The following is a 25,304-nucleotide window of genomic DNA, read 5'->3' as shown; positions in this document are numbered from 1 at the left end:
TTAGTAGAAAAATAAAATTGATTTGAAATCGTTAAGATAAAAAGTGTGCTAATATGTACATGATCGACATCACTGATTCGACAATGAATCAAGATTAGTACTGAACTATTTATTTCACTGTGACCTTTGACCTCACAATGATGTTATAGAATTTAACCGCAAACCACAATAGAAATTCCAATTGATTGAACACAGCCTGATATAGCATGACGATTGTTTTTTGCGTACATTGCGCGATGCACGTCAGCGTTTGAGACTGTGCGTGCGTAACGAAGAAAGTGAATCCAACCATGCCAACTCGTAATTGGTTAGTATTGTATCCAAGGTCGTGCGTTCGCGTTGTAGTTTGAAATACGCAATACGGTATACACGGTTGGATTGTGTACAGCTGTTGAAAGCTGTGTTCATTCAATCAAAATTCTTAGTATAATAACACAGTATCCGCTTGGTTGTTTGCTTGTAATACTGCAATTTCATTTGAGGAGCAGGCTGATTACAACACCATTAGCGTTAGCTTTGGATATTTAATTATTTTCTTTATTTTCCACCCGACAAACCTGGGTGAAAAAGCAATTAAATAATTAAATGTCCAAAATTAACGATATTATAGGGCGCCTCCGCCTAATGCACTTATAAATTTCTTTACTTGATACGACAGATATTATATATAAACATCTATAACACCTCATAAATATTCATGAACAAATCATGCCAATTCATTGGTCAATTGCTACAATCACAATTAAGTACGTGGTTACTTTTTCTACATTATCATCCCCAGTCACAGTGAGGTGTCATAAAACAAATACTGCGTGGTTTTTATCGGGGATTGGCAAACTATTTTCCTTCGGTACTGGCTCCACCCCTCACCTCCCCCGGTTCAGCTTATCAGTACCTCGGGAAAATAATTTGCTCTAATTTCCTGCTGTTGTATACTCTCAAAGTATATATTTTATATTGAGGCTGCAGCAATTGAGCTTCTTGAATACAGTGACACTTTATTATTTTGTTAGATTGATAATTATTACAGCAAACTGAAACAATAGGGTTACATGTCACAGTTGCATGTAAATGGCTATAAAAATATACTTTATATATATGATGAAAAAGTCGAACTTTGAATGGGTTGATTTTTTTACTCTCAATTCAATATTAATTAGCCAATATTATACATTTTATATTAAAACCTAAGAAATTATAATAAAACAAATATTTAAATAATGGAAGTTGTAAAACAATACCGTTGAATGCTTTCTGTTGCTTGAGTGTCCAAAATAATTACATTAAGAGAAGATCTGTACCGATTGTTTACCTTTGTCAAACGTGTGATTATAGAGTGGGGTTTTTGCCCGATCTCAGGTTCGGATCGCGATATCAAACCGTGGGGTCTCAAGACTATCCAAAAACATGTAACACAATTATGTAGATATACAGAGCTGGCAAATCGCGGTAAAATTATATTGGGGCAACTCTTGCTCAACAAGTTTGAAAATCTATATGTAATTATTTTTGTACACTCTAAAAACATAATGGTTTTCTTTTATTTAAAATACAATCCCTCTGACACAAACATCTTCAGGAGAAGTTCGGATCACCGTTAAAATAGTCTTACTGATCTGTAGTAACTCTGGTTATACTTCTAGACGATCCCGCGGTCTCTGTAAAAAACACACACAAAAAACAATAACAATGATGTTTACAGTAACAGTAATTGCAAAGTAATAATTCAAAGTTATGTAACAATTTATTTAATAAACCAATGCTACTAAAACCTGTACGTATTATAGTAGTTGGTTTTTGGTAGCGTAAAGTAGCGTGCGAAAAATGGTGCTAGTATAGCAGAAGATGATTTTTTCGTAATTTGCTTTTCTATGTTATTGTTAATATTGACTTGACCCGGACCCATAACTACCCCAAGTCATGTTGAAAGTGTAGTATTCAAATACGAAACGTATCATAACGATTGGTCACTCTGATCATCTCAAAAGGATCCAGTTTTTCAAAGATGTGGAGATCTTTTCAATAAATATCCAAACTTATTCCGATCATTTGGACACAACTTGTATATAGGTTATAGAATATCTATTAAGCTATGTTTGGGACTTCTCTGCGTGCTAGACATAGGTTTAAACATAAAATATCCAAGTTTTGAGATATTCTCAAAATATCAAGAGCTATCTTAAGAATCACCGAACCAATACTAGACTTGTTTGTACTCATTTTAATGCATTTTTCATGCCGATTCCAAATATAGTCATGAAAATGTAAAATTCTGAATTTTTGAATTTTTGAAATATTATTCAAACTTGTCAACTGCAGTCGACACCCGCGTGGAGAGTGTTAACCAATTCATCCTCAAGCTAGTAAATGCTTGAAGAAGGAGAACATTAGGGTCAGGATTGCGTATTCACCTACTTAACCCTTTTAATTGAGCTAGTTATTGTGCTTGTGGTTCACAAACTGCCTGCCAACAATTGCTCTAAATATTTTTGCACATCCTTCAATTTACTTTTTCAATGAATGTCTTCAAGTAATAATTTACTTATTAGGGTTGCAAATATTGTATCGCTTTTAGATGATATTCATAATGTTATTGAGTGCAATCTGATTATCTTCACACAACTTGTCTCCGGATACGTAAAGTGGATTTCATTTTTTTAAAATAAATTGACTTATAGCGCCTTTAGAACAATTATAATTAAACAGTTATCAAAGTGCTTTACATTTATTCCGCAGCCACTAGAATATATCACACGATTTGCCATTTGGGAGACAACAATAACGTCGCCGGATGACTACCTCATCCCAACAGCTCCTTGTTGCACACTTGGGTGGAGTGGGGCAAGTAAGATAATGTAAGGACACACCACGTTGGCCCTAATGTAGTTTGAACCCATAACCTTGTGATCATGAACCGAACAACCTTAGGCCACCGTACTCTCGGTAGCTTAGACAGCATTTTGATTGATTGAAATGAAAAGCGATTGCTAAATTTGGTAATCTAGATTAATCCACAGAATGATTAATTTGATTAAAGAATTTAAATCTTTGATTTGGATGACCTTGGACATTATAATGCCATGAAGCAAGTTCAAGCAACATGTCAAAGACTATATTACTTTTACAGCAAATGAATATTGCCAATAATTATATATATGTGATGCGATCAAGCAAAATCAGTCGGAACTCGGAAATATTAAATTCTAGCTTCTTATTGGATAGTGAAAAGCATTTACAAAGCTGCATTTGGCAGAAACCCCATTGAAGTTGAACAACTACTCCCTATTCCAGAAAAATACAGCACTAATTTTTTGGATTAAATAAAAATTATCAGGTACTGCCAAATGAAACATAGCTCAATCCTATTCATTCATGTAGTTCTAACTGGAGTTCACTATTTTACTAATTTCTTGAAAAAAGTGCCAAAAACATGCATTTTCCAGTAGTTCCAAATATATGAGCAATTAAAGAGTTTAAAACAGCAGGAAACATTTTCTCTGTTTGGCGCTATCTCAAAATCATTATTTCCGAGTTCCGACTAATTTTGCTTGATCGCATCACATATTACAATACAGTTTGTCTACTCTGAAGTACAAAGTGACAACGCGCGCGTATACAATTTCAAAGTCGGCACAATGTGTGCGTCCGCGTCTGTACTTTGTACTTCAGAGTAGACTGACTGTAGTCTGTTATAATATGCAATCCAATAAGGGTGTGTAGTGTGTAGTGTCTGACGAATTTGTGTGTGGTGGTGTGCAGAGGGAGGGTGGTTGGTACCGGCGGGGGTGGGTGGGGTGGGGGTGGGAGTGGGGTATGTTATGGTGTGTTATAGTCTAATTACCTGATTCTTAACGATATTGTGGTGGGTATGGATAAACTCCTGCAGGTGCGGGGTATCCACGTTCTGGATATGAATCCTGCAAAAGAACATAGATATCAAAATATTTCAGTTTTACACGGTTTGTCCTTTTTTGGTTAATTTTAATCCATGAATCTGGTCGATAGTAACATTTTCAACATAAAAATATAAAAACATATAAAAAATATAAGACACATTGCAATTTAATTTACCAAGACATAGGACTCCAGTCCTATAATTGCTTTCCAATGCAAATATTTAGAATCGGACTCTCTTCGGAAGATGCAGATTAAGAAATATAATACTAATTCAGATTATTATAACCTTGTAGTACTGACCGTCTCAGCGAATGCAACCGGCCTTAATTTGTTGGTTTAGAATTCTCTATTGTTGTAATAGCTTAAGGGAAGGGGTATGAACGTTTGGACAGTATTTATTGTGGGACATTAGAGCACATCAGACATATCGAATTGCATTCTGAATACGAAAAATGTCCTTCTGATATCAAATAATTTTTATTTTTGAAATTCGCAATGTAATACACATTTTATGGCAAATCATTAAAATTGATATTTTTGATATTTAACAGTACTCGAAGTAAACTTTATAAATCTGATGATTTATACATAACGTGTATGTAGGTGGGATGAAAAGCCGACGAACAATTGAAAATTTGGACCTTTCGTATTGAAGATATGGATTTTTTCCCCAAAACACCCAAAAATATTAGGTCTTTTTGGGGAAAAATCCATATCTTCAATATGAAAGGTAAAAATTTTCAATTGATCGTCGGCTTTTCCTCCCAGCTACATACACTTGAAGAATACATCATTAGATTTATAAAATTTACTTCGAGGACTGTTATATATCAAAAATTTGAAAAATATCAAATTTTTATAATTTGTCATAAAATTTGTATTATATCGTGATTTTCAAAAATGAAAAATATTTGATATCAGAAAGACATGCTTCGTATAGAATGGAATTCGATACGTCTGAGGTGCTCTCATATCCCATTAAAAATACTGTCATTCCAGATCCCTTAAAGTCAATTAACTAAAAACTAAACTAGCCATAGAATATCTTAGCAGGCAAAACAGACGGTTATTAATACTAATATTATTTCAGAATTTCAATTAGTAAAGAATAACAAATTTAAAATTGATGGAAAACATGCAATATGGCTTATTGTGGTTTATACCTTCTTACTTTATCCAGCCATTGTACACTATGTTTATAAATTTGATTTTGTAAATGCGCGAAGAGACCTGGAGGTTGCCATTAAGACTTCACACTATAGAGTTGACCCTATACATTTGTGACGTATTGACTTTTCAAAAGTGCCATTTTGTTTTCCGGTGTGGAGTAAATGCAGTCATTGTGACTTGGTACCAGTATAATGTATCTGGTGAGATGACCCCTACCACAATAATACTTTTTCTAATAGATTGTGTAATGGCTGAGAAGATGACCCCATTGCGAATTTATAAATTCAAATTTGTTAATATAGTGTACATAGCTGTACATTCGGCTATTACTGGGTCCCCTCTGCACTGTGGCTGCCCAATTGGGTGGATTAAAGTCGCTTAAAAATCAATGCTATATTGTATTGTGTTGTAAAATTTATTGTAATATATATTATATGTAAATCATTCTTGTGTCCACGTGTAACACGGGTGATGGCATGCAGTTTGAAATCTCCGTCAAGGCCGCATCAGTTCACATTTCAGGTGGGATAGACCCGACGGGGACACAACAATGGCTGCCATTGAGATGCTGCGCTTAAAATTGGATTCGTCTATACCAATTACATTGTATATCGTGTTTTAAATCTAAACTTACATCATAAATCGTCAGTCCACTACCATTACAACAGCAATCAAACATGAGGGCAACTAGCGCAAGAATCATGGAAAAGGCGCCAAGAAGAACCACGGTGACATAGATTTCAATAGCTGACTCAGTAACTCCGTATATGATTCCGATGTCAAGATCATCCCAAGCTGCCCAGGTGGAAAAGCCGATAACAGCGATACCGACAAATACGGCGATCATATTTGCCAATATGGCGCCGATGGAAAACTGTAATTATCAAATGGGGAAAAGAGTGCAAGTTAAGTACAGGGGTGACACTGTATGATTGCCACGTCACTATAATGTTACATAAATTGGTACAATACTTATTGAAACAAATCTAAATAAACTGAGCTATATCTAAAAAACAGTGATAGTAAGAGGAACATTTTCAGGTGTTTTTATACTTATACCAATATTAACATCTTTAATAAGAATGAAGGTGTGTTTAGAATTTTATAATAGTAACAGTGATGTTTATGCAACATCGGTCATTTGAAGCTGATTTTGGTGGTAAAATCGACTCTCAACTAAAGCTCTCTGATAGTCACATTGAATTGTGGCATATTTCTCCTTTAAAATAGCCGCCCTTATGACTTATTTCTAAATATCTTTTTTCACCTGTATTCACCTGTTTTCTAAGGCTCTGAAGGAGGTTATTAAAGCATATAAAATATCATTGCAGAGATTAAAATGAGAGAAGACCTAAGAAACTGACTTTTGCTGCAAGTCAGGTCCAATTCCATATATGCAGTACAACTTGTGTACTTGTAAACTCGTTGGACTTAGCCTTTTATCGTTTGGCCTGATCTAATAATAATTGATGTGTCTTCAGTACTTACACCTCCAATGTAGTCTTTGTCATCACAATCAATGGAAATGATTACGTCACCAACTCCACACATGATCAACTGAAATGAAGATTTTCAATCAAAACATCTATCAAATTAGATAACGGTGATTCCACAAAGGATAAGAACACGTTGTTCAGTTCAGTTTGTTATGACAGAAAACATATGACTAAACACCAGAATCATTGGAATTGGGCAATCGTAACATCTTTAGTAAAAATGCATCTGGTCCAAAGTACGTTGACCTTTGTCATGTTTCTGACCTTAGCTCCGTAACCAAAGATCGCAGATAGGACACAATTTACCTTTTTGGATTCCTTATGACCAGGGGATTAATATAGAATATTTTTTAAAGGAATTAGGATAATTATAAATTTGACCCCTGTTTGACCTTAATTGACCCCTACCAAAAATGCCTGACACTTTGAAAAGGGCAGCCCAAGCCAGATTTGTTCAGCGCCTTTTCACCCTTTGTTCCAAGATTTGGCCACGAAACATTAACGGGATTAACGTTCTTCTTCTACTAGTGTTTGTGTGTGTTTGGCGCTCTAGTAGTGGATGGCATCACAATTGATTTCGCGCGTGTTATTGATATCTGCAATCAATGTGTGATTTATAATATACTGAGCGCTATATGGTGTGATTGAACATGAAGCACGACGTTTAGCGAAGTATGACCGCCCGAATGTTGATCACATCACCAGTCGGCCATTGTCCGAAAAAAATATACTTACAATGATCCCACACCACATGGATACACCAGCAGCGCCGTGTGGGGTATAGTCGAGATGCCAAGCACCAAGAACAATAAGACACAACCCATACAGTGCGATGTTTAACCCCACGAAGAAGAACATCTTTTGTCGTGCATTCAACGCCATCTTGATATTTCTATTTGGCGCGTTTACTCAGTATTACCTGAAATTAAAAAAGAATATCTTCGGTTAGAGATTTTATTGATCGTATGGGAGCAGTGGATTCAAGATTATTACATTATCGTTATGATCGTAGGCTATGTAAAATACTATAGCAGTTCTTGCAACAATCAGAAACAATACGCAATGCAGCCTGATGGACATATCCTGGCTGACATTACATATATGAAATCAATGCAAAGGCGGAACAACATGACACTTCTGTGCAGCAAAATTGTCTATTTTGCTCAACTTTGTGATTATATTGCAAACGTTTCCGTCGTTGAATATTTTTTCCGTCGTCAAATACTTTCAAAATGTTGATTTTGATAACATATTTACAAATTCGGAATTGCAACATGTGTAACAAATTTGTTCAATAAATTTGATGATATTTATTTACAGAGTTCCTATCCTTTTCTGTATAGTGGTCAATGCATGATTATTTGGACACACTTGCTGGTCTTGGTATGTCGTGCCCATGGGTCACGTGCGTATTTATAAAAGCGCATTTGTAAATATAAGCGAAGTGCACTGTTGGAGGAGAACAGTGGCAGCAGAACTCAAGAAACTAAACTTATCATGGGCTGAGGCAGAGAAGAGGGCTAAAGACAGAACTGGATGGAGGAACTTGGCTATGGCCTAATGTCCCGCATGGGATGAAAAGGATAAGTAAGATTGGCAGTGTAACGGAATCCGACAAAATAACCTGAGACACAAAGTCGAAGCGCTACATATTGGAGAAAAGAGTGATACTTTATACAATTGCGCAAAGCAGATCTAGGTCAGGGAATGCATTCGATATCAAAGTTGCAGTCGTTGCCTTTAAAACTTAGCTACAGTGGAAGGAAGAGCTTTCATATGCGAATTGTAAGTTGTGCTAAAGAGTATTGGTTTCAAAATAATTAGCCCTAGCCAATTCCATATGAATAACACACTCCCTCTGTGGGAAACCTTTCTCAAATCTTCTACGGTGGTATGACATATTTTAGATGGAATATATTAGCCCAATCGAACCATCTTGCACAAATCTGTTCATGAACATTAAACAGGTAACATGTTTTCACGATGGCGATGTAACCTGTGACACCGAGGGCACGGTGGCACAGCGGTACAGGCTCTACCTGGCAATCGGAGGGTTGCGAGTTCGAGCCTTGGCGCATGGCGGTGACATCGTGTTGTGCACTTGGGCAAGGAGCTTTACCTCAAAATTATTGCCTCTCTCTACCAAGGGGTGAAATGGGGAGCTGTAGCGCCGCCCAAAGGTATGGGCACGCCTTGGGCATTGTATGGCAGCTGACATATTCTAATGACAGCGGAATAAATGTAAAGCGCTTTGATACACGTGAAATGCACTATATAAATGTCAACAATTATTTTTGTATTTATCTTATTATAGTTTTTAGTCATGCATGACAGTCAACTTGACTCTCTCCACACGCAGAGAAATATTTACATAACGTTAACATGTAAGTATAGAAAGCTATAGAACAGCATAAGAATTAAGAAAAAAATACCTCAGAACTATGTAATATCTATTATGTAACATTTTATTTCCGTAATTAAACTTTATTTTATTAGTAAATTTTACTTAATTATTATGAGGTTCTATACTTACATGTACAAATTGTGTACATGTACGTGTACAATATAGTTTGCATGGTTAATGTGTATACTAAGGTGTTTTCGTCAGTTCACTTTACGTTCATGATTAAGCCTTACTTTCCTCACTTTTAAGCAATTTGTTTGTTACAAAAGTAACTGTAACTTATCTTTAATGCTTAGAATTTACAAAAACAACCGATATGCATAAGTTAATAGATAGATTGGAGTACTTACTTGATGAGAATATCCAGAAAGACGAGCTGATATTTATGACACCATTCACAACACTAAGTTGAAAACCATTGAACCTTGCTACAGGTGCATAATATAGAATTCGGGCGCCCAAATGCTACATGTCTTATGTGCTGCCTTTAGCTATTTCAACAAAAAAAAAATCAGTATTATACTGTTTTGCTAAATTTCTTTCACATATTAAACATATTACTTACCCTCCAGCGCATATTATTTTACAATAGGTCCTATGCACACACTTAAGGTTACTTTTTAAACTGTTGCGATTTGGTAGTTCACAGCATCTTGCGAAAGGTAGTGAGCTTTGGCAAAATTGCATTGATCATTTCATAGCGAGCGTGTAGAAGAATTCAAATATCACAGATATACTTTTGTTAGGTCCTATGGTTCTTGAGTTATGTTATAAAGAGGGCTGAAACAACAACACTTTTGTAAAACGTACATAACTCATTAACAACAATAAATCAAGCACGTTTTCAAAATATATGATTTGTAGAATGAACTTTCGCAAAGCATCAATAATATATTGATTTAAATAATGAAAATTGATTTTTTTTTGTTTGGCTGCTTCGACCAGCAATACGTCGTGTAGCCTTTTAAGACGACGTGTGCGTACATACGAGAACTAACGCTTTAAAAGGACTCGGCGAATGAAAAACATTTTGTTCATGTTTGTATTGCTATTGTTAATTTTAAACTTGTGTTATATATTTTCATGAACATATTACTATCTTAATGGACATCAGGCTTTTAACTGTAGGCCTATATCTTGTATTTCCTGGCCCGTACTCCTCCGTAATTAACCATTTAGAAAAATGTATATTATTCAATTGCCCATATTAAAGCCAAAATGTTCAATTTCATAATATAAAATTGATCCATTTTTTCCCCAAAATCTAAATGGAATCAGATCTCCACGTTAAACGGCCAAAATAGCCAGTGGGGGTTCTTTCACTCTATCTTTTTATATCTGCTTTAATACAATGGACCGGACATAAACCTTTCCTAAAAATTAAATATTAAAAATAACAAAATTAAAATTTGATGGAAATCGTACATTATGGCTTTAATACAATAAAATACACAGAGCAGCTTTTCGATATACTACTTCCTGCGCCTGAACTCTGCATAATACAATATCCCATAGACACACCCTGACTGGAGTTCTTGTTACTAACTAGACTCAGTTTGGTACTCATCCTACGAAACTGGCTCCATGACAAAATAGCAATAACACGACTACTCTATGATATTTTAAGATACAAAGGGACCAGCGAAATACTTTATTGTTACTTAATTGAAGAAAATTTCAAAAGAGGAATTCGTGCGTGAAGTTCAGTGCCAAAAGTAAATATCTGTACATGTCAGTGTTTTACTATTGTGCTTCTCGGTCCGTGACCAGGGCCGTTTATTTCCATGCAAATTTTTGTTCACTGAAATTGACCTATCTGGTGTTTAATTAAGAATTATATGCAAAAGAATTTAGGTTAAGCTGTTGATAACAATAACTGTGATTGTGGTATATCTTCAAACACGTAGAGTATTGCAATTAGATTGAAACCTTGCAATATTATTTGTTAAAAATTTAAGTATGAAAATAATGTAAGAAAAGCAATGAAGCTGTCAAATATTATTATTATTATTATTATTATTATTATTATTATTATTATTATTATTATTATTATTATTATTATTATTATTATTATTATTAAGACTACTACCAAATTAACATCAACAAGATACCTTGGTAACACTCCTGTTAGGAATAAATAGTAATAACAAGATTTGTTTTTCTTTAAAAAATGCTAACAAAAAATACTTTAATCACCATGACCACAGTACAAGGAATATATTCACTATAAATTGTTGAATGTATAAACATTCCTTAAAGCGTCTGACCGGATATTCTAAGCAAGCAGCATGTTTAATGTAATCAATAAGTATTCAACATACATCTAATTCATGATATTGTTATTATTTCTTTATTATATAAACGTCAAGTATTTGCGCAATGCTGGTTTAACAAAGTAGAATTAAAATAACCTATTAATGTATTGAATAAAATCATTCTGCAATGTTATTATAAATTAAGAATCTATTTAAAAACTATGATATTATAGATTCATTAATTACAATTGTTGAATATGCTGTAATACTTTTTATTTAAGGCATCCTCACCATGCGTTTTAAAATGACAAACATGAAATAAAAAATATATAGAGAGATACTACCCCCTAATGTTCCACCCATACCTGCACTAAAACACTTAGCCACCAAAAGACTTGCAATTGGGCTAATCGTCGGACCATCCTTTATGCTCATTGTTTATTTTATACCTACCACATCAGCCGAACTTGGTTGGACGATCAAACGTCTATAGTTTGATCAGCTCGTATTTTTGGCGAGAATTGTTAGGCTTTTACCATTACGCCAAAAAGTAGACCTACGTTGAGAGTGATATATTTGACCTGTCTGGTCTATAATGTGCGTGTTAAAGAAAGTAGACAGAGTATAATAGGACTAGAATGAATTATCCATGATGTTTCTGGTGAGATGTCACAAGAAAATTCTCGAAATATATCGATATTAATCCGCGATATTATTAAGTCCCGCAGATTACGAGCTGATCAAACTAGAGAGCAAGAGTGTTTTGAAGCTCACTGATATTTATGTTTGCTCCTACAAAACTATTTTGAGCGACATAATATTTTCTTTTAATTTTAGCCAAAAAATCCCGTAAAAATCGCATGATTATATAATTTTTAGCCTAATGATCAATCGTATTTGGCATGTTGGTGTCTTATTCGGTTGCTGCATGTTAATGCATGGATACAAATTCATATCCAAGAAACTTAACTTTTGTTAATTTTTTGTCTGAATCTCATAAAAGCTTATAGACTTCCTTCCTGCCTTCTTTCCTACATGTTCAAAGTGAAGGCTTCACTTAAAGCGATTTGATATTATCGCACTTCCATTTAACATTTTTAATTTTCAGCACTACAAATGCATCAGACAGCGATGAATCAAACTTCCAGAATAGTCTTGGCACTTCGTGAAGAATAATTCCATACTTAATGTCAAGTCTGTGTAGACATTATATACTGTAGGGTTTAATCAATCTACATTTAATATCATGATTACATTTACATATTCATCATTGCGGAGTTTGGTAAATCTACATTTTACAATAATGATTATGTTTACAAATTTATTTATTATAATATACGCCACAGAACGGTTTGTAAATTATAATGATCATGTTTACATATCCGTTATACATGCAAGATATAATCTCTGGTATTGTGTATTTTCTTTATAATGTAGACATTACACTGGATGGCTTCAATTTTGGCAGAATCTCTCAAAAGCACGATTGTACACTAAGGCGCTTCAAAGCCTACCCGATGTTCATAAAATCTAATTTTTAAAAATCTTTTTCTTAAAATATAAAATGTTTTGAGTAAACACTGATGAAAGTGCTCTGTGACATTCACATCAAGAAATGCCCTTTTGAGTTACATGGTGAATTCCAAAAGATGCAAATGTTAAAATGCATTAAATTCCAATTCTCTAGATGTAGTTTTTGCCGTCTGATAAAATCCGGTTTAATACTAATACTTTCGTAACAATCGCCCCCCCCCCTACACACACCCCACACCACCACAGCCACCCCTCCCGACACACCCCCCTACCCACACCACCCACACACACACACACCCACATACAATTCAGATTTGGGAGGTTGAAGGACACGTGCCGATTTGTCACCTTAAACTAAACTGCTTCAAATCCAAGAAATCTTATTTTTCTCACAACTTTTGACAATTTCTTTAATTTTGAAAGCTTCGGATGGAATAAACTTAGCAAAACGATTATCTAAAACATATATAATAGTAAAGTAGTTAGTAAATATATTCACTAACATAAAAACTATTTAAATTAAAAAAAAGAAGCAATACAATCAAAAGCAAACTTCCATTTTGGCTGAGCACACCACTAAATAATCACTGCATTGAAATATACAAAACGTTTTCGACATCATTCCCAAAATGTTAGCAAAGGTCATAAAACGCTTAAATGTCGGGCAATATTAAGGATATATAAAGGATATAAAATGTTTTCATTACATCATTACATTCAAAAACATTTGTTGATGACCTATTGCAAATATTCTAACATAATGTTATTAATTGTTGAAATTTTTTTTTTAAATAACATTTTGAAAATATTTTAAAAATATTGTTGTAGTGTGTTTTAAAACGTTTGCATGACCTTTATATAACCCGACATTTAATGTTATTAAAATGTTAACATGTTTAAAACGTTTTAAAAACATTTTTTGGTTCGCTGGGTATGTCAGTTTTCTTTGCTCGTTTTAAGGCATTTTCGGCGCTATGTGAGATATTTTATGATGACCAGTCGATTGCAAATCGATGAAAGTTTACATAATGTTCCAATATTTAGGGATTCAATCATGTTTCACCGTTGTTCATAACCGTTTAACAACGATGCGGCCGCGTCGTCTGCGTGGTTTACTTCGCGAGGGCAGCTTTAGCTGCCCGAGCGAAGTAAACCACGCAGACGCGCCGGACGCGAGTTGTTAAACGGTGATGAACAACGGTGAAACATGATTGAATCCCTTTCAACAACGAAAAGAAGCTAAAGATCGTATAATTCACGATTATTTCACGAGGAAATGTCAGTTAATCATTGTCACTAAGCCTTACAAAAACTTCGATGATTTCTCTGTTAATATCATCAATAAAACTACAGAATAAAACGGCAAAATTTAGCCGCTATCTGAAAATACTGAATTCAACTTGTAAGCTTGCATACGCACAAAGGTTCCAGGCATGACGAATTTGACGCGCTCTCGCGTAACGCGTAGTCTCGCTCGCGTTCGCGTATACGCTACAGTAAAAGTGTGGATTCATCACGGATTAACAACGGTTGGCTCCTGTACAAAGGTATAGGAAGAGTTGTTGAAATAGGTAGTCTTCAACCTCGTTTTCCCGGTACAAGCCCGTAAATAACACCCTCACTGTTTTGACATGCTCTCAAGACTACAAATCCGTTTCTGTCCACTTTTTATTTCGCGGACCTATTTTCTAATTCATGCATAGGCGTTACACTTTTATTTAAGCTATAACTCGTTACTCTCTACAATTAATAGTCCATTAAAAAACATTAAAAGTATATCAAAAAAGTAAAATTTCTCGCAATTTCACGTCGCGAGTGCACAACCACGTTTATCGCACAATAGCACAAGTATTGTAGGGACTTGGTGTTAACACAAATGCTGGGTTAGGTTTAAGATCCAAGGTTTCTCCTTCTGTGGCTTTCTTGAAGCTAAATCGATGCATCAGATGCGTGTAACAGATGAAGATTTCCATACGGGCCAACTGTTCTCCGAGACATGCACGTTTACCTGTAAAGAACAATTGAAAAAAATTATTCATACAATCAGGACAATAAAAAAACCCTGCTATCTCATCAAGACCATAGCGGTGCGCCGAAGCACGTGTTAAATAAGGAAAAATAATGCGCACAAAATATGCAAATGAAACAGAAATAAGGCACGAGAGCACACATTGGTTGCACTCTAGCAGGGCTGCCCGCTCTGGATACGCTCTAATCTAAGCGGGGCCGGGCGAAGCTAGCTCAAGGTTGGCCCTGCTACCTGCGTTAAGCTGCGCTAATAAGAAATATCGGTAGTGCGTTGTTGTCACCTACATATGTCACCCATATTCTAGACCAAGTGATTTGGCACAGAAGGCTTTATGTGCAAAAATAGCCCAGAGAAACCACAAATCCTAGAAACCATTTAGGAATAATGGTTAATATTGTACAGCAACTATGCAAACCACATTGTTTGCCCAAGCAGATATAATCCTTGATGATTGGATGAAATTAACAGTCAAAATTGTTGACGTCTTGCAAGGGTTGGGTTGGGAGAATTTCAATTACAATTATAAAGTCACGTGGTTACGCCATAAAGGACACAATGCCATTTAAACAATTAATGAACACAAAAGACAATGATTTTGATGAGTGTAATGGTTATCAAGTGACTTAAGGTGGCTGTGTACTCTCAGACATGCATGTAGTAAAAGTGCAATAACTTTGTAATTATTCGCGCAAAACATATAAAAGTATACATTTTTATGAAGGCAAGACATCAATAAATCTTAATATAAATACAGATTTGGGGTAAAAACAACAATTTTGAAGAAAATCACAAAAAGTGAGTTTTTGGCAATATTTGTTAGGTACATCATAACAAAAAAACACTCTTTCCAAAATATTTTATTTTGTTTTTAGCTCAATCTTGAGGCTCCATTCCAAAAACGGTTTTTTTATTTTTTTGATATTGGCCTTATTTTTTGAGATATTGACCATATAAGGCATCAAAATGAACTTTTTAAAATTCAAAAACGCCTATTTGCACAAAATGATGCCCCAAATCGGAAATAGACCAAAATATAAAAAATGAGAAAACCGTTTCTTGAGTCGATCATGCTTTTTACGATGATCATATTTGCTTACCTATAGATGCTGTATTTATTGAGTTATCGTGTACCTAAATCGTCATTTTACCGAGAAAATGAACATTGAAATAATGGCCGTTGAAGTTTAAAGTGGTCACATTTTGCACTTTCATCGAATCTCACAGAAGAATGCGACAGTTTTCGTTTTTGTAACTTATATTACGTGAACATCGGGTAAATCCACAGCCCCTTGAGAAGTTTGAGCGAAATCCATTCTAAACTTGATATTTAAATCGGGGGAAAGAACTTGAAAAAACCCACATTTTATCAGCTAAAACGGAGCCATTTGACCGCTAGGTTTTTGTAAAATCAGTGCTTCCGTGGTGTTTCCATAAGATGCGCCGCGCATGCAGATAAGCGTCGCGTATTTGTGCGTTAACAAATTGCGCGATACGCAACGCGATGAGTTGTTGCGCGCGTGTACCTTGCTGGTACAACAAAGATTTTCTTTCCTTTTCAATTTCAAACACGAGTGGAATAGTGAAATAAAATCCTTAAAATATTGCAGTTGAGTTTACAAATCTGGATTTTCATTCCTTGTATTTATAAAAAACATAACAAGGTACAAACATATCATAAAACTCAATTTTGAGAAAGAAACAATGGCTAGAGTACACAGCCGCGTTAATGGTCTTTGTCTTTTCTTCTTCTAAGTCGCCAAGACCTTGAAGGACTTTTGTCTTCTAAGGCTGGCAACACATCCGTAAAGCATTCTCCCACCACAATTTTCCTGATACCTTGCAAAAAGCAATAATAATTTGGAGACCATTGTAAAGGCATCAGGATATTTTTGGACTGAAGTTTCTACGTCTCTACTTTCAAGCGAATTTCCGCCTTTCCGCCAATACAAGCACTGGAATAGAATCATGATGTCAACACAAGTGACACCTTCCATTAGCCAAATCTTACTTGTTTTATGCGAATATTTCCATCTAGTAATTCATATTCGCTCTAAAAATGAAGGTTATGACTGGATGTTTTTACTAGGTAATGGTTTGCCTCATTGATTTTACTAACCACAAGTTCCAGACTCAAGAAGTCAATGATAACAGATAAAAACAGAAAAAGCCCCCTCTCGCGGTAAACATGTGTCCCAGCAGGACTACATTGATTATCATCTCGCCATGTAGGACTATACATTACAACATCAAAAAGGACACCATAAAGACAACAAGCAGTAAAAATAAGATCCAAAAAAATGGACATCATTATGCAAATAAGTGATGTCTTCTCATGAATACGCAAATGAGTGACGTCACCTCACGAATATGCAAATTAGTGATGCCACGTAATGAATATTCAAATAAATGATGTCAGCTCATGAATATGCAAATTAGTATCTGTATCTGTATCTGTAGTTAGTACTACACAACGCTCCCTACTGGAACCAGACGTGTAGGAATTGGGTTGCTTAGTCTTGTCTTAGCTGTTCCATCACTGCAGATTTGAAGCTGGCAGGGTCTTGAATTTGTATAAATGAGTAAGGCAGATTGTTCCAGTTGATTACCGATTTGGGGGAAAAGTGATATCATCTGATGAATATGCAAAGTAATAACGTCACGTTAAGGATATTGAAATTGACGTCACTCAATGAATTTGCATATTAGTAACGTAATGTAATGAATATGCAAATAAGTGACGTCACCACATGAATATTCAAATAACTGACATTATCAAATAAATATGCAAATTAATGACGTCAGCTCATAAGTATGCAAATTAGTGACGTCACATAATGAATTTTTTAATTAGCGACGTCATCTCATGAATATGCAAATTAGTGACGCCAGGTCATGAATATGCAAATTAAGGACGTCACTTGATGAATATGCAAATTAATGAGACGATCTACTGAATATGTAAACTAGTGACATCCACTCATGAATATGGTAGTTAGTGACGTCATGTAATGATGATCCAAATTAGTGACGTCATCTCATGAATATACAAATTAGTGACGTCACCTTATGATTATTCAAATTATTGACATCACCTCATGAATATGCAAATAATGACCTCACCTCATGAATATACAAATTAGTGATGTCATGTCACGGATTTTCAAATAAGTGACGTTATTCATAAGATGACGTCACTTATTTGAATATTAATAACGTAACGTCACGTCATGAATATGCAAATTAGTGACGTCATCTCACGAATATGCAAATAATGACGTCACCTCATGAATATACAAATTAGTGATGTCACGTCATGGATTTTCAAATAAGTGACGTTATTCATAAGATGACGTCACTTATTTGAATATTAAAACCGTAACGTCACGTCATGAATATGCAAATTAGCGACGTCATTTCACGAATATGAAAATTGTTATAAGAGATAACAATGATAAGAGACTATTTATTATTTTATTATGCCAATTTATCAGTGTGGTTTGGTGTTTACAACATTGTGAATTATCAAGTCCCAATAACCTTCACTGTTAGAGCAAATGTGGTTTACGTCATGTTTAATTGACAGGGTATTGGATCGATACTCAACTCTTTTTCAGCTGAGAAGCATACAAAAGATTACTCACTTCAAAGTACGCACTCTCCTTTTGTGCCCGCTTATAATTTTGTATAGAGTGTGGATAACAGGTGAAAGGACACACTTCAGCATTTAGTGCCAGTACCAGGATTCCTAAAGTTGGGAGTGCAAATGTGGGACAAGAATCTATAAGCATGGCAAAAAGTTTCCGAGTGCAATTTAGAGAACTGGTCGTGTAGTAAATTTTTGTCAAGCCGTTGGTTTGGTTTAAATGGAGCTGGCGACCGACGAAAGCACAGCTTTTATACATACCTGCACCAAACACTATATGTTGTGAAGGCTTCACGACCTGACCTTTGTCGTCCAAGAATCGCTCTGGTTTGAACGCATCTGGTTCCTCCCAAACTGACGCATCACGAGTAGCGCTATGCAGATTATTTTGCATCACAGAGCCTTTAGGGATGGTAAAGTCAAGAAATTCTGTATCGTGTTTGGCGTAGCGAAGAGTTGAGAAGACACTGCTTCCAAAGCGCTGGATTTCGTGAATAACAGCTTGGGTGTAAGGCAGGTCAGGCTTATCAGAAAGTCTAGGTAGACGATCTCGTCCAACTACCGAGTCGATTTCTTCCTGTACCCGTTTCTGAACGTCGGGAAATTTGATCATGTAGAGCAGAGCGAAACGTAATGTTGTTGATGTTGTTTCGGTACCAGCTACAAAGAAATCCTGAATGACCGCACGGAGTTCCACATCGCTGAGATACGTTTGAGTCCCTTGATCATTTTTCTTCTGCATTTCGCTCAAATACACGTCGATGTAGTCTCGCATGTTATCATTATCAAAGGTACGTCGGTGCTCATCCACGATATCTTGAAGTTTGCTACGAAGACTCCGCCAAGATGACATGTTGCCTTGCGGGAAAAATGGAATTCTCGCCAAATATAGAGAAAATGTTGGCATCAATAGGTAAAGAATATTGACAAGATCATCTAGGGCAAGAGTTCTTTCTAGCCAATGTAGCAAATGTTTAAATTCTGGATCATCGTATTCAAACCGCTTCCCAAAGACAACAGCGCAGATGACGTTAGACACAGCATTACAGAGGAGACGAGTTGGCTCAAATGGTTGACCTTGCGTGGACTCAATTTCTTTCATTAAATACGCAATCTCTGTAGCAATCTGATCTTCAAAGCTTCTTTTACCGACGCCAAATCCTCTGAGAACTGTGAGGGAAAACTTGCGATGCTCCTTCCATTGTTCTCCCGATGACATGATAATTCCTGTAAGATATAGAAAACATGTTTTATAATAATAATTGTTGGAAATGGAATTATATCACCTGAACATAAAAGAAAACAATGATACATAATTCTGCATAATATTGTGTTAATAATAATAATAATAATAATAATAATAATAATAATAATAATAATAATAATAATAATAATAATAATAATAATAATACAGACCGTATACCTATATTATCCATAGGCAGATAAACTCGCTCCGCTCGCTATTCGTGGGCATCGCGGTTTGTGACTCGCAGCTCCCCTTAAATCGCGAGTAGTCTTTGACAAAGACTATACTGTACGGATTAGGACAACTTTAGACTTTGAAAAGTGAGTGACGAGTTTAGAATGTATTGCCATTGCCTTTCAGTAGATAGCGATATTATGCCAATTAAGGTTTGGAATCTACAGAAGTTTCATTTGATATTAAATTTATTAAATATCATCGGAAATGGCACTGACTGAGGAGAATTAGCGCACGTCCTATGGGACGCTTAATTGGTGTTGCGCTCCCTGAATATACACGCGCCTTAATTGCATTTACAATCAAAATATTCGCGCGTTATGCGAAACATTCTTGCTGAAAGTCTCGACCTTTTTTTATTTTTTTTTGGAGGGGGGGGGGGGTCTGTGTGTGTGTGGAAGAAGGAGGAGTTGGCATGAGGGGTAGTCATGATCATTAAATATAGAGGCGTCGTATTTAGGGGGAAAGAGATGATCACAAAATGACACCCCTTACGCTTAAGCTATATACTGATAATAATAAAGGGCTGTGCAATAATTATGGGCCCCGAGGATAAAATTTCCAAACGGTGTGTGCCAAAAATTGCTTGCCGCCCCCCTTCTCGGCCTACTAAAAATTGCCCCCACAAACCAAACGTTGGGGTTCCCAATTTGCAAACTGATACTGTACTGTTTTCCTTAGCTTTTTAAAGCGTACCTTACTCTAGAACTCTTCGAATTTGCTCACAATAGTTACACAAAATTCGAATGTGAAGCTATCGGTGATCAAAATAATGTGTGGCTACATCCACGTTTATGTGCCAACATTTGCTTGCCCCTTTGACAACCCCCCGACAACCCCCCTTGTCCCACCCCCAAGTTTACCCTCCACATTGCTAATAATTATTGCACAGCCCCTAAATAACACGTCAAACTCACCAAGGCCTTTTAAAAGTTCATCTGGATTATCTTGAGAAAACGGTGGTCGATCTTCACCCATTCCAGGACAAGTCAACAACTCATTTACAGCTTCGTAACCGCTAACTATGATCATCTTATTGCCAAAAGGAAGTGACAAACAACATACCGGTCCGTACTGCTTGGACAGAGACTCAATCATTTCGAGAATGTTGCTCTTATTCTTTATCTTCATGTATATGAGATGAGGCAAGCAACCTACTAAGGGCCAGCTTCTTGGACCTGGTGGTAGGTTTTTCACCCGATTGAAATAACCATATACCATCCATGACGATACGAGAAATACAATCAAACCGACTAATACAGTACGAACGTCAAGAATTACCTCCAAATAACTGTACAGAGTTAGTAAGATAGCCATGTTGCCCATGTGGTGTTTCTTTTTCCATTTGTACTTTGTACCTGTTACTACATTAGACTCACGCGGTAGCATGACCAGCAAGTTTAAAAAAAAAACGACTGATAAAGAAGAATAAACAGATACTCCAGCGAGACTATATGTGATGCGATCAAGCAAAATCAGTCGGAACTCGGAAATATTGATTTTGAGATAATGGCCAAACAAAGGAACTATTTCCTTTAGTTTCCTATTGTCTTGGAAACTCTTTAATTGCTCATATCTTTGAAACTAATTGTTCAATTTCAATAGGGTTTCCTGCAAAATCAAGCTTTGTAAATACTTTTTACTTTATTATAAGAAACTGAAAATTTAATATTTCCGAGTTCCGACTGATTTTGCTTGATCGCATGACATATTTACACGTAACCTAACCGCTATTGTTCTATGATATTTCTCGCTGGGTACAAAATCTATCTAAAACCATGCTAAATCTTATTTACTGTCCCAAGTGTAATTTTAATAACTCATTAATTCAAAAAGTGATACCAATCTTACAGTCAATCCGATTGTTTGATAATAAACAAACAATCTTGCTGCATTTCACGCGGTATTTCATAGCCAAAATTAGTGGTAAATCATACTGATATCCACTGATATCCACAATCTTTCCACACTGCTACAGCCCTACATGCGAGTCACTGTGGCATTACTTTTTCAGACTATCTTTCAAATATATCCCAGCATTTTCCTGGATACCCTACATACAACTTTCTATCGTTTTATAGACCCACCGATTACAAACCTGAACCTATCCAACAATTAAGTATTTCTTTAAGCAAGATAACACAAAATGGTACGTTACCTAATGTCATCCTGGGTGGTGATTTTAATTTTCCAGATGTCGAATGGGCAACCAACACCATTAAGCCAAATCCTCAGTATGGCTCAAAGTCAACAGAGCTTTATTGGATACCGTTGAAGAACATGGTTTAATCCAACAAGTAAAGGAACCAACACGTTTGAATAACATGATAGACCTCTTATTAACCACCAACCCAGATCTGATGGAGCAGGTCGATGTTTGTCCTGGAATGAGCGATCATAGGATTGCTGTGATCAATGTTAAAGCTAAGCGTATTACAAAACCTCCACGCAAAATGTTTGTTTACACGAAAATGAACAAGGAATGTTTTGAGAATGATGCGCTTGCTTTCCAAAACATGTTTCTTACGAGCAATGAGCGTTCTACCAGTGAAAACTGGTCGTACTTCACCAATGAAGTCGATGGAATGGTAGAGAAGCATGTCCCTCAAAAAATATCAGGGAGCGTTGGGATGTACCCTGGCTATCGCCCGAAATAAAATTAAAGGCTCATCCGTAAAAAATAACGGGTTTATAAGAAAGGAATACAAGTCTGATGTTCTATGGGAACATTTCTGAAAAATTAGAAAAACTGTTCTTAGAGAAATGACCAAATCCAAAAATGATTATCTGAGAGGTCTGGTAGATGAATCACCCAACACATGGAGTACAACTGTTGGGAAAAGATTCTGGTCCCACGTCAAAACAATCCGGCGTGAAAGTTGTGGAGTTGCAACGCTTAATGTGGACGGAGTTGAAATATCCAGCAGCAAAGCAAAGGCAGAAGCCCTCAGTTACCAGTATTCGAGTGTCTTTACAATTGAAGACACCACGGAAATACCCAAAATGGAAGGTGACCCTTTCCCCACTATTAATAATTTGGAGTGAGAAAACTCATTGAGGACATAAATCCAAAGAAAGCCTCCGGACCTGATGGAGTATCTTCATATATACTGAAAGAGTTCAATCAGGAACTGGCTCTCGTTATCAAGTTATATTTTCCCAATCACTTGGAACAGGTAACATCCCTTGTGACTGGCTTACTGCCAATATTACGGCAATTTTTAAAAATGGGCCGAAAAAACAATCCGGCCAATTACAGGCCAGTGTCCCTCACGTCAGTCACATGCAAAATCATGGAGCACATTCTCTTTCGTCATAATGTCTCATTTAGAAAAATACAATATTCTTTCTGACTTTCAACATGGATTTAGATCAAACCATAGCTGTGAATCTCAATTGATAATTACCATAGAAGACCTTGCACGAAATCTTGATAATAGCTTGCAAACAGATCTACAAATTCTCGATTTTCAAAAAGCCTTCGACACCGTCCCGCATCAACGACTGCTTAAGAAGCTAGACCATTATGGTAAAAGGGGTTCAATCTGGAAATGAATACAAAATTGGTAAATGAATAGAACGCAGAAAGTTGTCGTTGATGGCGAATCAGCCCAACCGGCCCAAGTTCTATCTGGTGTCCCGCAGGGAACGGTGTTAGGCCCCTTGATGTTTTCGGTTTTCATAAACGACATTGCCTCCCACATAGACAGTTCAACCAGTATTCGTCTTTATAGGGTTATCAGAACACCTAATGATAACGACATCCTGCAAACTGACCTTACATCACTGTACAAATGGTCAAACAAATGGCAAATGAGTTTCAATATTTCCAAATGTAAAACACTTAGAGTCACCACAAAGCGTCATCCAATTGTGTGTACTTATAGTATGGGAAATGAAATTCTTGAAAGTGTGACGCATAATGCATACTTAGGCGTCAAATTAATTTAAAATGGTTTAAATATATAAACAATATTGTCGCCAAGGCGAGCAGAGCCCTATGGTTATACGTAGAAATTTACACCGTTGTCCCAAGTCCATCAAACAACAATGTTCATGGCTCTTGTTCGTCCTCATTTAGAATTTGCCTGCGCTGTATGGGCTCCATATACAACATCTGATATCCAAAAAATAGAAATGGTGCAGCGCAGAGCTATAAAAGAACCGAAGGTACCGTAACTAGCATTCCAAATGATTTAAATTGGCCCACACTACAAGAATGCCAAAAAAATATACGTCTTGCAACTATGTATAAAATTCAATCAGAAGATAAAGCAATTCAATGAAAAAACCGTCACAAGCACCAGACAATATCATCCTCTGAAGTTCCGGTCCATACCAGGTTTTAATGTGCATCCCCTCCAGGACTCTACCAAACCAACTTTTTTAGCTTCCTTTTATGGTCCTATAACACATTCAAGATGTTAACATAAAATATTTCCCGGCACTCCGGCCATATTCAAGGTTAAAGGTCAACACAGGGGTCAAATTTCAAAGTTGCTCAAATCTGGTTAACAATAACTTATAACTCAAGAACGGTAAGTCGCAGGTAGGTCAAAGAATACTTTTTCTGAATCCTTGCAATGAGAGGAATAATTTGGTGTGATTGTTAACCAGATTTGAGCAACTTTGAAATTTGACCACTGTGTTGACCTTTAACCTTGAATATGGCCGGAGTGCCGGGAAATATTTTATGTTAGCATCTTGAATGTGTTATAGGACCATAAAAGGAAGCTAAAAAAGTTGGTTTGGTAGAGTCCTGGGGGGGATGCACATTAAAACCTGGTAGATACCCGATATTCTCGTATAAGTATTTGTGTTTTCATCGTAGGCCATTTTTCTTCTCAATTAGATGTCGCTTTTGCGATTTTATTATTTATTGAGTATTTGTTTAGATTTAGATTTTAGACAACTTCTGGACCCCATTCGCCAAAAAAAAATCAAGTTTTTCACAATTCTTTTATTCTTTCAGGACCACAGCATACATTCATATCAATAAATACTCCATTTTCACGCGCTGTTCATCGGGACATCCCCGTGGCAACGCGGTTAAAGCCCGGATGACTTCTAATCCATTTGTGATTTTTCTGAAACCTTCCATCACTTAATTTTTTTAATGTTTTATTAACCAATTTATTGTCATAAATCAAGAATAACACCATTTTAACCATCCATTACTATTGTGATATTATATTTTTTTAACGTATTTTATCAAACAAACATGTTTGATTTTGATTCACATATGTGACCAGCTCCTACAAAACCCGGAACAAGTCGCCAGCCATGTTATGAGTTATAGGCCTTTAAAGATGACATTCCCATAAAAGAAATTTTGGAATTCTTAATTTCATGGTATTGACCTTGGAACTGAGTGGAATTTCAAATCCTTGAAAGTAC

General features: G+C 36.0%; 2 protein-coding genes across 2 annotated transcripts; both read right to left on the bottom strand.

Annotated features, from left to right (window-relative positions):
- Window positions 1-229: 229 nt before the first annotated feature.
- Window positions 230-9,413, bottom strand: LOC140136768 (uncharacterized). Its single transcript, XM_072158355.1, has 6 exons — window positions 9,318-9,413; window positions 7,299-7,482; window positions 6,556-6,624; window positions 5,702-5,941; window positions 3,842-3,917; window positions 230-1,658 (listed from the first exon to the last, which is right to left on the bottom strand). The coding sequence occupies exons 2-5, from the start codon at window positions 7,443-7,445 to the stop codon at window positions 3,849-3,851; spliced, it is 525 nt and encodes a 174-aa protein (XP_072014456.1). The 5' UTR covers window positions 7,446-7,482; window positions 9,318-9,413; the 3' UTR covers window positions 230-1,658; window positions 3,842-3,848.
- Window positions 9,414-14,328: 4,915 nt separating this feature from the next.
- LOC140136767 (cytochrome P450 2J3-like) lies at window positions 14,329-21,119 on the bottom strand. The gene is made up of 3 exons (XM_072158354.1): window positions 20,825-21,119; window positions 18,689-19,654; window positions 14,329-14,763 (listed from the first exon to the last, which is right to left on the bottom strand). The coding sequence occupies exons 1-3, from the start codon at window positions 21,036-21,038 to the stop codon at window positions 14,585-14,587; spliced, it is 1,359 nt and encodes a 452-aa protein (XP_072014455.1). The 5' UTR covers window positions 21,039-21,119; the 3' UTR covers window positions 14,329-14,584.
- Between the last annotated feature and the right edge of the window lie 4,185 nt (window positions 21,120-25,304).

The sequence above is a fragment of the Amphiura filiformis genome, chromosome 17 (assembly GCF_039555335.1).
Source record: "Amphiura filiformis chromosome 17, Afil_fr2py, whole genome shotgun sequence".
Taxonomy (NCBI): Eukaryota; Metazoa; Echinodermata; class Ophiuroidea; order Amphilepidida; family Amphiuridae; genus Amphiura; species Amphiura filiformis.
The sequence above is the reverse complement of the archived record's forward strand: the minus strand, read 5'-3'. Positions and strand labels throughout refer to the sequence as shown.